At 42.4% G+C, this 15,082-nt stretch overlaps 1 protein-coding gene across 2 annotated transcripts; it reads left to right on the plus strand.

Annotated features, from left to right (window-relative positions):
• The first annotated feature begins 213 nt into the window (after positions 1-213).
• On the plus strand, positions 214-10,354 carry LOC309880395 (uncharacterized protein C10orf143). 2 transcript variants are annotated; one of them, XR_014317963.1, is made up of 5 exons: positions 214-346; positions 2,580-2,720; positions 2,837-2,902; positions 5,328-5,510; positions 9,513-10,354. XR_014317963.1 is itself a non-coding variant. In XM_082765299.1 (4 exons), the coding sequence occupies exons 1-4, from the start codon at positions 275-277 to the stop codon at positions 5,355-5,357; spliced, it is 309 nt and encodes a 102-aa protein (XP_082621425.1). In that variant the 5' UTR covers positions 214-274; the 3' UTR covers positions 5,358-10,354. The 2 variants fall into 2 exon arrangements, 1 of the variants encoding a protein (XP_082621425.1); XM_082765299.1 differs by having other exon boundaries at positions 5,328-10,354.
• Positions 10,355-15,082: the final 4,728 nt, after the last annotated feature.

A 15,082-nucleotide genomic window follows, 5' to 3' on the forward strand; every position in this document is an offset into this window, starting at 1 on the left:
GAGTTATGACAGGAGTTATGGCAGGAGCTGTGGCAGGAGCTGTGGCAGGAGCTGTGGCAGGAGCTATGACAGGCTTTATGACAGTTTTTACGTCAGGCTTTACCAGGATCCCCTCGTGCTGAAGGCCCAGCTGCTCTTTTTACCCAACTTTCACCCCAAAAACCCTTCCCCGCGGGGCCTGGCGGTGCCGAACGCCTCACGGGGGCGCCCGCCTCAGCCCCGGCCCCGGCTCCGCCCCGGCGGGCGGGCGGCAGCGCCCGGGGCCGCGGTGGCCATGGAGGCGCCGCCGCTGCTGCCGGGCCGCCGGGGGCCGCCGGGCGCTGCGGAGCCGGGGGAGCCGCCCAGAGTGAGTGGGGCCGGGGCCCAGGGGAGCCGGGGGGGGCACGGGGCTGAGCACGGTCCCTGTGGGTGCTGCAGCAGGGCTGTGGGACAGCGACAGGACCCGAGGGAACGGCGTGGGCGATGGGGATCATCGCGCTGCCACCGCTGTGCTTCCCATCGGGGTACCCAGGGGAGCCAAACACGCACAAGCCGAGCTGGATGGAGACCCGTTTTCATGCCTGGAGGGCAGCTGTGTAGGAAACATAACACAGAAGCTAGTCAGGCTTTCAGAAATTTGTCAGACAACCCAGTCATTGCTTGTGACAACTTTCTGAAAACCTCTTTAGCTGCGTTTAGGGTGGTTGTTTGTACACAGCTGGGTTTTGCACCGCTTCGTTGTTTGCTTCTGTAAAGCAGCATCTCGCTGAGGCCTGGCTTTCTCCTTCCAGCAGCAGTGGAAACACCCGTGTGCTCACAGGCCATGCCACCTGGAAGAGGGTTATGGGATCTCCTCTGCGGGTAGAGCTCTTTTCTGCCTGTCCTGGGACATGACCTGAAGTGCTGCTGCTTGTCCTAAACTCTCTTTCCAAGCTGGAGATGCAGCCCAACACGCCCTAACAAAATCAGTCATTTTGAAGAAATCCTTGCTTGCCTTTTGCCTAGCTCGCTCGTTGATCCTTGTTAATCGCGTGCACTAACCATGGTCTGTTCGCAGGCAGGACGGATGCACTGATTGTTTCTTCCCTACAAGATAATTCCGGAGGGCGAAGCCTTCCCTGAAGCCAGCCTCTGCGAGAAACTTCCCCAAATTGTCTTGGCGTCGGTGCAATCAGCTTGTCAGGCAGCTCCTCTGTCTGTCGGATTCCTGTCACTGATGCTAAATATCTTAAACCCCCCCAAAACAGTACTTTGAATTTATTTTTAATAAGCCAAATTTCTTCTGATACGTGGCAGCACATCGTTTTTTCCTCCTCGCCTTCATCTCCCGCATCCCACCAGCTCTGCTGCTGTACCCCTGCGCCGTGGCTTTTAATAAAGGACGAGCTGTGCAGCAACAAAGGGAAGAGAATGTTTTCCCAGCGGAAGGCGGCCTGCCTTTAGAGGACCTTGTCAGACTTTTTGTCATTATATTATTCACTTTCTTAGTACAATACACATTTCACTTTCTGATTTGCATCCCGTCCAAATATCCTCTATTCCTTGGCAGTGTTCTCGTTTCAACTGTTTTCCGCCGAGGGTCCCGCTGTATTGATCCATTTTATTTTTACATAACGTATTCAAATGTTAAATTCAGCTTCCATGCTTCAGTAGTCTGTTAGTTCTGTGGCAACGCAGCTCTTGCCTGTGGAATCATGTGCTCGTGCAAGGGATCGAATCTTGTTACTCCTTAAACAAAGTTTGTTCAGAAAGGCATTAGGAAAACATTTCAAACGCGTGCGCATCTCCGAGGAATTCAGGCAGAGTCGGGCCCTGAGATGGTTTTGTCAGTTCTGGAGCTGCTCGTTAGGCTGCTAATTTGCTGCCACGATTTTAGGAGCCCCCAGGAGTCGGGTTGTGCCCCCATTGCTGAGCCGAGGGCGCCCTTCTTGAGGTTTCTGATTGGGGCATCCCGCTCCTGGCATCTCAGCCCTCTCAGCCCCCAAATATCCTTCTGACAGAGCAGTGAACACCTTGCCCTGGGGTGCTGAGAGCTGTGCTAAAGACAGCCTGGCTCGGACAGCCCACTCCCGGCCGAGTGCTTCTGATGTGCAGGAAATCCCAAAATCACAGGGAATGGTCCAGGTGAGAAGCCGGAAAAGGGGGCAGTTGGCAGGAAGAGATGCAGAGAGCTCATTACAAATGATGTCTTCATAGCTGTCTGACTTGGCTTCGGGGTTTTCCTTCCGTTTCCTCGATTTAATTAGCCGTTTCACAGCACTTCCCATGATCTGCTCCTTTGATAAGCCCCATCCTAAATTATACATGACTGGAGGGTGACGTAGCCTCTCTTCCCAGTGGCATTTTATCCCCGGTTTCTGAAGTTGAGTCGCGGAGATGTTTAGTGAGATCTGTCTATTTCCCTGCTCATCCAGCATGAAACGGTGTTAAATAGAAAGTTTTTGTGTTGACCTAGCCCCCGACAGGCTGCATTTTCCTGCCTTACTGTACTTACCCAGCCTCCAAATGAATGCAAGGCAGAAACAATAAAATCCTGCGGACTGGTATTCGAGGTCCTATGCCTTGCAAAGATATGTAAATATTGCTTTTGATTCTTTCAGAAGCGAGTGTGCAAGCTGTTAGAAACCCTTCCAAATGAGGCCGATGCTCGCCTCATTGACTGTGCTATGGAGCTGGATTCCAAACAGAAGCTCTCCTCTGGCTGCGGTCCGTGGGATGCAAAGACAAAGCCAAATTTTATGGTATGTTCACACCGGCAACAATACCTATTCCTAGAGCACGTTTAAAATACGTTTTATAATCAAATTGCAAATAATTGCCTTTTTTTTATGGTTTTGTACGTGTTTTTGTTAATTAGGTTTTTGAAAACCAAGGAAGCAGAGGTACTGCCCAGCCGTGCCCGAGATGTATTGCTGGAGAATCTGTAAGTGTATTAACCTTCTTTCTGTGGCATGAAAGATGGACTTGTTCTTAAGCATTAGATCCATAAAACATAAAGTTAATAAAAACCACAATTACATTTCTCAGGAATAAAGCATGTAAATAAAAGAAGGCAGATTGATTTAGCATTTCTCAGGTATGCCAGCAGAGTACAAACTAATACGTTTGCAGCAGCAGTTGGAAAATACGGAGGCAGCAAACACATTTTTCAAATTCCCTCTAAAAAGCAGAGTTTAGGAAGTAACTGAAGCAAACAGTAGCGTACAACTTCCTCTACCCCACTTTTATATCTTCCTTGATATACTGAATCATAATAAAACACTCAGGAATCCCATTCTGTGTCATATTTTTTCCTCTAATTGGATATTTCCTTTCCAAATAGTAGACCGACCTTGCCTGAAAGCATTGCCCTGTAGGTGTACTAGGCCTAGCTTTAAACAAGCTAGCTAAGGAGCAGTAGCCATCAGAGCTTGGTGCAGACAGCTTGACCTTCCTGAAAAACAATGCAAGTGTTTGGACAGCCGAATAGTGCTGCCTTCTGAGCTGTATTGATACCCAAAGTCAGCTGGCCAAAACCAGCTGTGGTGTTTGTGTAGGCAGGAGCCACCGCTACGATTTGGCACAAGGAGCATGCTGTAACAGTGCACCAGGAGCACAAGGATCTCTCACCAAGAGATGATGGTGAGCATAAGCACTTTCTTTTTTACCATGCAAAAACAACCAAACCCAGAAGAGAGGACAGCTGGGAGCAGTGACAGGGGTTACACCATTCCTGCAGCTTCAGTTTTCATGTAAATTTTCTAACCAAAGTTTCGGAAGTCTCTTAAGTGTATGGGAGCTACTCAGAAGTTGAGTAGCTTTTGATCACACAGGATTCCTTAGAGAGCCAAAAATAAGTCTGGGAGAGTGCCATGCATTTCTTCCAAAGGGCTGAACGTTCATAGCAGAATCTTCATTCTGATGGAACTGATGGCAAAGTTTCCACTGAATGCTGCGAGACTGAGCTTTCTGTCATAAATCAGAAGTTGTAACTGAAAAGGCATTGCCTGTGTTATCTTACTTCTGCTTGTCTTTAAAAAGAAAATAAAACCAGATCTAGGGCTGACTTTAGGAGTAACTATTATGAGAATAAACCAGTATGACCAAATATGTGAACTACTGTTTGAGCTTTTGAGGTATGTTACCTTCTTTGGGGTCACGGAGACCTTAAAGAAGGTGTTTTGGGATTAAAACCCAAACTGGTACATGAGAAGTCAGTTTTGTTACCTTACAGAACTACAGTGCCAACACCAGAGTTTGTAATGCTCTACTGTTAACCACCGAATTTTGGAAAATTATCACCACTTTCATGTAACATGAGTATAAACACTGTAATTCCAAATAAGAGCATTCCTGGTTTAAGTAGTAGCATGTCAGAGTAACCTGACATGGTTTTTCTTCTGATGTAGTAATGAACTTGAAATCAAAAATACTCCCTAAGTTACCTGGGTTTGTGTAATTCACCTCTTCAACAAACATTCATAAGAATTTTCCTGCTAACTGTCCTGTGCTGGCAATAAAGCAGCTCAAGTTGGTGTTATTCAAATCTGGAGCCCTCGTGTAGCTGCTTGCTAGACTTCTTGCTAAATTAGCCTCGTCTCATTGAGTTGAAACAGAAACTGCTTTGCTTAAAGCAGGGTGATTTAAAATGTGACTGAATTTGATGAAATTCTGATTTCTGTGATTTTCCCTGTAGTGGGGACAAAGTTTATCCGTCTCTGTTGCATAATGTCAAATTCAAATTAGAGTTTAAGTAGTAAGATGCAGTGTTTGGTAACGGAATAAGCAAGTTAGCATATATATTCACTTCTCCATTATTTGAGTCATGGGCCTGGAACAATCTGCAGATGAAAGAAAAACCTGCCTGCTCTGCTCTGACGGCTTGCTTTTGCAGAGGGGGGGGATTCTTTCTGGCTCCCAGTTCCAGTCAGCAGAGTTTGGTGGTTTACACAGCGTGCCACACAAAGACAGGCCTAGAGCAGCTGGAGCTGTGTTAGTGCAGCTGAATTGACGTTGTGCTGAGCTCCTAACACCGTCCTGATCTGAGCTGGCTCACGTGAGTGTCCCTGCATTCACAGCACAGCTCGGCTCTAAGCCCTCTAGCTCCCGATGATGAACTGGCCGTATAGATCTGTTAGCTCTGTGCTCTTCAGATGATCCCTTACTGGTGGCCAGTGCCACAACGGATATTACCGTTATATTTTGATAAATTTAGTGGGAATTGCATTAGGAAATTATCTTTATTCTTAAAATAATAAAAAGCTTATATTATGAGTACAATGTGCAGTGATCTGATTTGAGCTCAGGTAACTTTCTTCAGAGTTAAAATTCACCTCCGGAAAATCACACGTGAAATTTTGTCATTTCAGGGACACTTCAATCATATCGTGGGCTTCTAGAGATTGAGAGACTGCAGCTCAGCAACACTTTCTAAATGCTAAAGCCACCCCTGTGAACACCGTACAGCTGGATATCTGTACCTGCCCTCACGGCGTGGGTTTGTGTGTGGTATGCAGCATACAGCACTCTGCTGGATGCGTTACTCTTCCCGGGTATGATTGCAACTGACATTGCTTTTACACTTGAAAAAATGCTTCTGCTTTTAAGGTAGCTCAGCAGGTACAAAAAATATATATTTGATTTAAGTTTTTAGAGTAGGTAAGCTCATTGAGTCTTTGGCCCAGTCTTCACCCGGGACTGGATCAAAGATCATGCTGATACAAGATATTTTCCTGTCTCTCTTGCTCTGGTACTCTTGGGAGGTGGTCCTTGTGTTTACGTTGGTACAGGGCCTGCGTTTTTAGCTCAGCTCTGTGTAAGCAGGCAGAAATAGATGAAATTCAGTTTTAGACAGAGAGCTAATCAGCTTTGCAGCTCTGCGAAGGCCAGTAAAAATCCTACTGAAACTTAATGTTATGGTAAAATCCAAAGTATGCATCCAGTTCGGGAACCTTTCGTACACGCTAAACATCTACTTTGTAATGAGTACAGTTTGTGAATGGGACAGGTAAATATCTAACAGAAAAATCAGTATTATTGGAACAGCACTGAAATGCAAAGATGGATGGTATTTTAGATCTAGGCAGTTCTCTCAAAGCTGCTGAAGATGCCATTTGACAGTCGGACTCCTCCTTTCCACTTATGGTAATATTAGAATAAATCTGTTTGAGAAGTTTGAGAAGTTGTTATCCAACATGATTTTATTGGCTGGCCACAGATAATTTCCTCTGCATTTTGGCAGTATGCAGGACTGTAATTTTTAAACACATTCAGATTTTTAGTCTCTTAAGGTATCTGAGTTGTGCTGCTTGGATGTGGCACCTCAGTGGCTGCTTCAGGTCCTAAATCTCAGAACCGAGCAGCAGCGTGTTAACCTTCTGCATTGGAGGGAAACTGCTGTGACCTGCCAAAGTTCATGCAGGAAGCAATCTCCGCTGTTGGAGAAGTGCTGAGCCATAGCCGTGCCCTGCTGCCACCGAGCCTGTGGGCAGAGTTCAGCCCAAAGCAGATATCGCAGGGAGAACAGCGTTTGGCCCCTCCTGTTTGGAAAGCAGACATTAGGCAGTGCAAATTAAAATGGTGGCTCCAAAGTTGCAAAGATCTAGTGACAGGCTTTTAAACCTTCCTTTCCCAGTGGGGTTTATCATAGTGTGAAATGCTTAGACGAAGCTTTTCACAGTCTTAGAGTGCTTCCCATGTTGTGTGTGGAGTTGTAGCTAGTGCTGAGTTGACTGTTATTAAGAAGATATTCTTCCTAAATACATGAATATCCTCTAAATAGTGAATTGAATTAAGTGATAAATGAGGAAATAAGTCTGTTAAGCAGAGCTGCAGTAAATTGGTATCCAAAGCGTTTTGTTAGGAAAGAATAAATTTCCTCCAAGCCAATATAAATTTTGATACGCTGAAAATAAATCTTTGCATACTGCAGATTTTTTCAAAAGCCTCAAAATCTTCTTCAGCCACAGTACAATCTGTTCAAAGAGCAAATCACTAAGAAGCACTAAGAAGTGGTTTTAAAAATTGTATTGGCCCTGTTTGTTGAAGGTAAGAGACTCATCTTGAACTCTGCAGCTCCCAGTACAGGTTGATAGAAGCAATAGTATCTATCCAAGCTGGAAAGGAACATGTTCTCACTTGAAACGATACAAGTGCATGAGCAAATTCCCATAAACTGTTATCAGAGTTGATCAACTAATGCAAAAAAGGAATACAAAATGTTTTCTAAAGACGCTGTTTGCTCTGAAATTACATGTTTGTTACTAAGATAACTACATCATATTTTGAGAGCAGTTAATTTTTACACAATTTTCCAATTTTTATTTTTAAAAATCCTGGTAATAATAGCAGCCAAGAAAAAAGCTGCCTAAGTATCAGTTTCTGTGCTGTAAAAGTTGAAATAGCTACCTAAAAGTTTAATCTCTGCAAAATGACTCAAAACCTATTATGCTTCATTGACTACATGTTTGGCAAGGAGCAATTAGCAGAACAGCGTACAGTCACAATTTAGGGTATCTGAAGACAAGAGTATCAGAAGTACACTTGGACTCTTGAATGGAAAAGTTTTCTGCTGGAATATAGAAGAGCAAATAGTTACACCAGCATGTTTAAAACACAGGGAGTAGTTCTGTGTATCATCAAACCAGAGTGTTTTCTGTTTATATAATTTTAATTTCATCATGTTAAGAATTCATGGATACCAGTGCCTCTGTTTCTTCTGTTTGCTTTAAACTTAATTGTATTTTAATCTGCTATAGAATAAGGTAAAATGAGAACCAAGTGGTTTTTCTTGTGATCCTTGTAGTTTTTGTCATGTTCTTTTTAATTCCTCACCCTTCAGAGTGGCGGTCACTTGTTTTTTTGAAGTCTCACCGTACATAAATCAGGGAATTGGTCATAGTTGCTGGCTGCATTACAGAGGCCTGATGAAGTCATACTACTGTTCGATTTTAATGTAATTTTTTCATATCAGCCTTCTCATCGTCGCTGTGCTCTGTACAGGTATTTTATTACGCTGTCCACAGTGACTCTCAGGTCTGTCCTTGGAGATTACTGCATCTGTACAGCTCTAGAAAATAGGAGAACTTTATACTTTATACTGCTTTTACTCTGTAACCTGCAGTCTGACCATGGCCACTTGTACTGTCTGTACACTGTTAGAAACATAATGCTGCAGTTCACATCGAATCTAATTGGTTAGGGGGTTATGTTATGAGTACATTTTGAATCTCTAAATGTTACGCTATAGAAAGTAAACTTGAGTAAAATGTAGGGTCACAAACAGAGGGTTTTGTTTGTTGGTTTAGCTATAGCCTTTTACATTCTCCAGGAGCACAACAATATGTCAGATCAATTCTCTAGTAACATTGAAACAAAATACAAAACTTTGTTGTCCTACCAATTTCATCTGTTTGGAGAATAAACTCCAAAAATAGATTTAGACAAAGACCACCTAGTGGAAACTCCCTTCATTTTCAGTCCATCCCAATTATCATTGTAGTTATACTGAGTGTTGTAAATAAAATGCATCAGTATTGAAAAGGAATGAAAAAAACAGTTGGTTATTACCATCTGCTGCATTATAACACAGTTTGTAATGAAAGAATGAGTACAAAAAGTACTTTTTGATACAGAAATGTAATGCCTTCCTTCCGTAGCAAAGATTTATAAGAAAGCCTATCTGTATCTTTCTATTCCTTCAGATTTGACGAGTGTTTTAATCCTTGCTTCCTTACCATTTCAATTTCCAGGATAATTTTCCCTAGTTATTTAACTGCAGCAGCACCAGGCTGGGTCAGCTGGGAACACCCCATTCAATCTCCTGTATGCTCCAGTGACTAGTAGCAGACAGCCACATGGGAAAGGTCTAAGAAACGGGGCATGTGCTGAATAGAAACACTTTTTACAAACAGAAAAAGAGTGTTTTATGCCATGTTCTGTTGTGGGCATTCTGTCTTGCCTTATAGCTAAGTCCTGAACATCAGGTATCACAAAAATTAGGAAAATGCTGATAGTTTCCAGGGGTATTTTTGTCCTCACGCTTGTTTATCAATACAAACGTGTGGCAGGCTTCAGGCGAATGTTCTATTTGACTTTTCCTTTCTCATTAAACATCGGTGGCTTCACTATTTAAGAAGTAATTCCTGTTTGACTTGAGTTTAAATGTTTTTATGTAGTCAAACGTAATTTGTACAGTATAAGGATACTCTACCTAGTATTTGTTAAAAATAGCAGCTCCCTCTTTTCTGTTTTTCTTGAGTTTGCAGAGAATTTAAAAAATAAAAACAAACCTCTGGGAATTGCAGTTCAAGGTAGGACGCAGAAGGGTAATTGCACTGTCTTTTTTTTTTTATTTCCAGTGTTCTGCATTCTTCCTTTTTGCGTGAGGCTATAAGTGCTAAAAAAAACCCTTGAGATTTTTGCTTACTTTTCTGAATGCTACTGTTGATAAAGTATTCTGGGTAGATGTAAATTTTAGTTATATGGTGTGTAAAGTATCCAGAAATGAAACAATAGATGTTGCTCACTTTGTGATGCTGATTTTTCTCTGCAAGCTCTTCACTGGGGGCAGAGCAGCACCTGCTGAATATCCTTGGGCCCAGCTCCTTTGGTCCTTGTAAAGTGGCTGCTAGGTTTATTCCTGCTGCACTGCTAACTGGTATTTCCAGCTGACTAGAAACATGGCAAGCTGTTCAGAAGCCTCATGGACATCCATGGTTGTTTTCACAACTGAGCTGCATACACTTCTGTGTAAACCCTAAGGAGAATCTTTAGGCCGGGATGTGATTCCTTCCTCCGTGCCTTCTGACAGGGTAGGGAATGCATTTATAAACCAGCCATGGTGAAACCAAGCTGCAATTGAAATACTTTGATATACTGAAGACTTGTAACAGCGTGGGAGGTTTTTGTTTGTTTGCTTGCTTTAGTAGATGTACTGTATTTGTAATTCATTTCAAGATTTGTTGTCAGAATCATGAAGTAATTGTAAGAGGTACAGCTGAATGCCATGAAGTTTGGGACAGGTAAATATTTCTATAAGGCAGATTTGTGTAAAATCTGCAGTACAACCTCAAAACTATTTTTGTAAGACTTTCTTCACCTTGTATAACTGAAATTTTGTTTTATTGATAAATATTATATACTCTTTATATTTCTTAATGCTGTGGTTTGTACACAAGATAACTCAAGTGAAACTTTATTTACATGTATATAGTAAAATAAGCATATGGTCTTTTTAATTCAGATTAAAGATAGATTATATAATATTTTTATCTTTGTATTTTGTAATTTGTTACTCAGAAAAGCAGAAGCATTAAACACCACTTTGGCTACAGTATGAAACTGACTGACTTTGTTATTCCATCAATAATTGAATTGCGTTCTGCAGGCACTCAGGTATAAAGGTAAATAAAACCTGTTTGTGGTTTATTTTGTATGGAGTTTCCTTTGTGCAGCATAGCCCGCGTGGTTTCCCCCCCCTCACGGGCCAGATACATGAATGATATGCAGAATCAATATTTTGCAACAAGTAATTCCTCTACAGGCTTGGTTTAATGGGGAGTTAAACATTAATACTTTTCAACAGATCTTCTCCATCTGCGTTTCCAGATTTTGTTTTTCCTCAACTAATTGGAACACCTTAGGATCCTAAGTTCCTGTGGATTTGAGTCAAAACGTAGGTGCCTAGGTACCTTCGTGAGTCTAAGCTCTGATCTCCTTAGGCTACCGCTGCTTTGGTTAGATTATCATTTTGCTTTGCAGTAGTGTGGTTTTGAAGCAAATCCCCTCCCACTGCCACTCGCTGTGCATTGCTTCAGTTTTACCTCTTGAAGTGGCTTCATGCACAATCTCTTGCCCTGGGACCTCCATCCTGGTGCACATCGCATTGCCCACGTGGGCTCGGAGCCATGGGCTGCTCCTTGGGGCAGCTGTGCTCAGGGCAGCAGGCTACCTGTAGTCCAAAGTCAAACCTCCACACAACGTCCTGCATATGTGTTGGGCTGTAGCCCTTACTTTAACTTGCCCTTTCTGCAAAAATCTTCAAAGAAAATAAAACCTGTTTGCTAAATAAGCACACATCAACTTGCTTGCTTGCATTTAGTACAGTTCTAGAGAAAATGTTTTAACTGTCTGCCTTGGAGAAGCGTAACCATGTCCACACCGTGCAGTCCAATGGTCCTGGGAAAGCAGCAGCTGTACGTGGGAACAGCGACACTGTGAGCAAGGGGAGGGAGGGTGGAGAGAATTTTTGGCTTGCTTGTTATCTTCTTTTCTCACCCACACCTGCATGTATTGAGGGGGGAGTTCCTCTCTTTATAGATGGACATGATTTTGGCAGGATAGCATTGCACATCAGTTTGTATAAAGGGAAGATGAGAGCATTAAGCCTTGTAAGAAGGAGCCAAGAGTGAATATGAGTTGGTAGGATGAATGGATGGAAATAAAAAATACATTATCCATACTGTGCAATATTTTTGTACTGGATTTAGTTGGTTTAGGCCATGATACCAGCCTAATTCACTTACTATTTGCTTTGCCAGCGAGCCGAGGGCAGCAGGACTGGCCAGCTGCTCTGCCCTCCGCAGTCATTCCCATCTCATTCACAAGTAAGCAAGAAAAACACAGGCCAGCTTGCTTTTCTTTCCCCATAAAAATACCAATAATCAACCCAGGCAGATCAAATCATCATTCATTTATCTGAACCTCACCAGCCCTAAAAACCAGATTTGCCATTCCTTGACTACACGCGTGTTAAGGCCTACAAGCTGCGATCAGATGTGAAAATGCTGCTCTGCTCTTTGCTGTAATAAACCAACCTGTGCTTCTGAATCTGAGTTTTCAAATAGCTTTTAGAAACCTAAACAACAACTTCCTTGATGTTGGACTGCCCCCTGGGACACGGTCCCTGCCAATATTAATGCGCACATGTTCAATACGTGATGGCTCTTATTTAGCACTGGATATATATTGTGCTAGCGCCTGAAGTTGATAGTATTTAATGCCATCTGCTTTGTAGAATCAGGTGTAGTGATATTTGTGTGCGATTATAGTGTTGTTACTGAAACAATATAGAAATCACTGCATGATATTTGCTTGCAACACAGGGTGTCATTCATGAGTTATACATAAATGGCAGCTTTACATATTTAAAAGGAACATGGACTGCTTCATATCTGAAGTATGTTTCCCAGGAGATAACACCACCATTTGATCTATTTTTGATTAAAATGTAAAAATTAAAAATTAAATCAAATGGTAGTATAATTCCTTTGGGAAAACATACTTCAGTTATGAAGTATTCCCCATAGTAACCTTGAGAATCTTACAGCTGTATTGTCTCATCTGTAGGTGGTCTTTTTATGTCTCACATAATTAAAATGAATTGCTGTTAGAGAACCCATACTACTGCATACAGATTTATGAACCTTGAGGCACCTCCATTCACAGACAAACAGTGATATCAAAAGCTCCCCGTGCAGATACGCTGCGCCGAGGCAGGTACTGGTAATCGAGATGCTTACCGGTGAGCGTTACTTACCTCTGTCTCGAAAGGGTAAACAAGGAGCATGCTGTAAAGCAATAACACATTTCCAATAAAGAATGGTTTCTAAAGAAAGATAGCGTACGGCACAACCGCATTCTGCTACGTTTGCTTGTAGAACACTGGTTAAAATATTCAAAGAACATTTTATATAGTAAAGAATGGCTAATGTGTCACCAGAAAAAAAGATTGTGAAATTGGATTTACTAGGAAAATGTGCTCCGCAAAATCTAATGCAACTTGTTTATATCAAGCTGCTTTATCAGCCTGACTCAGAATATGGGAATATATATTTGATAAGATTAGAGAATAGTAGGGATCAGAAAAAATAAGACTACAGAATTTGCATTCACATTTTCACATATCTGAAGGACAAAAATGTCATTTATTTTTTGTTTGGTTTTGATTCTTTTAGTCCTGCTAGTGCTATCCATAACAATGGCTTGTGACTACGCATTCTGCTCGGGTTGTAATTAAAACTTCTATAATATATGTTTCAGTGAAAAACCAGATACAAGTGAAATGCTCAGATTTGATGTTTAAATAGAGAAAGAAGAAACATGTAACAGTGAAAATATAACATCTCCAAGTTCGATAGTGCCTTGTAGAAACATTTTGTACTAAGCAGCAGGAGTGTTCAAATTTCAATGTAATACTTGAAAGAAAACCTCTCTGATCTTTGAATTTCTTTACAGAGAAGAGTTTTTAATGTATAATCAGACTAAAATCCTCCTGTAATTGCACAGCAAGCGGCCTGTGAAGCATTAGGACGACCTGCAGAAGCGAGAAGATTTTTCCTCATCTGGGGCACCTGCAGTATGCCACCAAGAGAAGACACGGTGCTCCCTGATGCTGCTCAGACACCCACCGAGGGCTGGGCAGGTGCAGGTCAGGGTAGTGCAGGGGGACAGCCTCCATCCGAGCAGCACGACAGCAGTTCCCCCACCAAACTTTATTAACATTTAATTGCATTAATATCAGCATGCATGTGGAGCAAATAAAGCTTTGCACTGCACGCAGTCCCTCTGTTCGTGCAGCCTCGCACTTCACCCACGATCCCCTTGCTCTCACCTCCACGCAAAGCAGGGGCACGTGTGCGGCCCCAGCTCCCTCCTGCTCAAGCACAAACCAGGGGCAGGAGGAAGAACACATCGATGCCATCTTCCATGTGTCCAAATTAAAATAGCAGTGCTCAAAGTCACCCCGCAGTACAGCAGCAAATAAAAGCCTAAGAAAACAAGGGAACAGACTGAAAGTTTGAGGGAGAGTGCTCAAAGCAGAAAAATTAGAACTGCAGGGCAGACGTTCACGTTTTCACTGATACAATGGACAAAATGTTGGCTGGGTAAGAAAGCAGAACCTTCTCAACTGAAAGCACTGCAAAAAGATCACCCAAAACATGCTAGTTAAGACCTTGATTCTTCAAGTTACCGCCCAATGATGAGATCTGTATCCACTGAGTTGCTTGGCTAACTCGTTATGAGTTAGGCCCTAATTAGGGAGAGATTGCATTGGCACTATTTTCTCAATTGTGTCCCAGCACAGGCTCATCCACACACTGAGAGGAACAAGACACCGTTCTAGGGGAGGTCTTACACCCCATTTCACACCTTTGGTGGCGGCAGCCCCTCTGCACAGCAGGCCACAGCTTGAACCCCTCGCTGGAAGCTGCCTGCCCTCTGCTCGCAGGAGACACCTGGCAGATCCATAGGGTGGGCGAGGAGCTCCGTGGGACACCCCCAGTTCCTGCTCTGCCATGCCGGGGCCATTTATATATTTATTTATTTATTTATTTTTATTTTTATTTATTTATTTATTTATCAGTGTGTTAAGATGACTTTAAATAAAAGTTAACTGAGCTCAATACCTGTCTTGAAAATGCCCGGTAAGCAAAGATATTTTCTGTCCATGATTCTGTAACTCGCAAAGGAAAAAGTCTGTTAAACTTTTTAGAATGTTAACTTCAGAGCACAGCCAAGAAGGAAAACAATTCAGAAGAATAATTAAAAAAAGTTTATAAGAAAAGGGAAATAGAAATTGTGTTATTTATTAAAGAGATATTACACTGAAGATTAAACAATTTAGAAGAGCTAGCAAATGATAGTCCACATTTTCTGTCCACTCCTAATTGCCAGGGTAACATATTTGGTAATCCTGCCAATGACCAAGTTGGAGCCATTACAACTCTGTTAAAACACGAGTCAGAAAATACAGATCTTTGCAGACCAACACTTTCGCAGTTTTTAATATGCAACAAATCACTTTCCAAGATTAGAGTCTGTGACAAGTGTTTCAGAAAAGAGGCTAAAAGTTTTCTCACCCACTTCTTTACAAAAATATTGCTAGATATGTTGAAATGCAGTCAGGTAACTCGGATTTAGAGCCAGACACCATGACCTGGAATTTGGGATTCTTGTTACTGCCTTGGGCACAGCTGCTGAAGGTCTGCTGCTGATTAAAGACCTGATTTACTTCAGTGGATCCTTCTGAATCCTCGCTGCCTGCCCAGTGCCATACAGACTGCAGGGTGGAAGAAAAATGGGAACTGAGAATTTGCTTTAAATAAAACTCTGATGTGTAAGA

The sequence above is a fragment of the Aythya marila genome (genome assembly GCF_965140915.1).
Source record: "Aythya marila genome assembly, chromosome: 7".
NCBI classification, from domain to species: domain Eukaryota; kingdom Metazoa; phylum Chordata; class Aves; order Anseriformes; family Anatidae; genus Aythya; species Aythya marila.

Coding starts and splice junctions, on each gene's coding strand:
- LOC309880395 (XM_082765299.1), top strand. CDS start 275: ATGGAGGCGCCGCCGCTGCTGCCGGGCCGCCGGGGGCCGCCGGGCGCT. Junction 2,721..2,836: donor AGACAAAGCCAAATTTTATG/GTATGTTCACAC, acceptor TTTGTTAATTAG/GTTTTTGAAAACCAAGGAAG. Junction 2,903..5,327: donor GATGTATTGCTGGAGAATCT/GTAAGTGTATTA, acceptor TTGTCATTTCAG/GGACACTTCAATCATATCGT.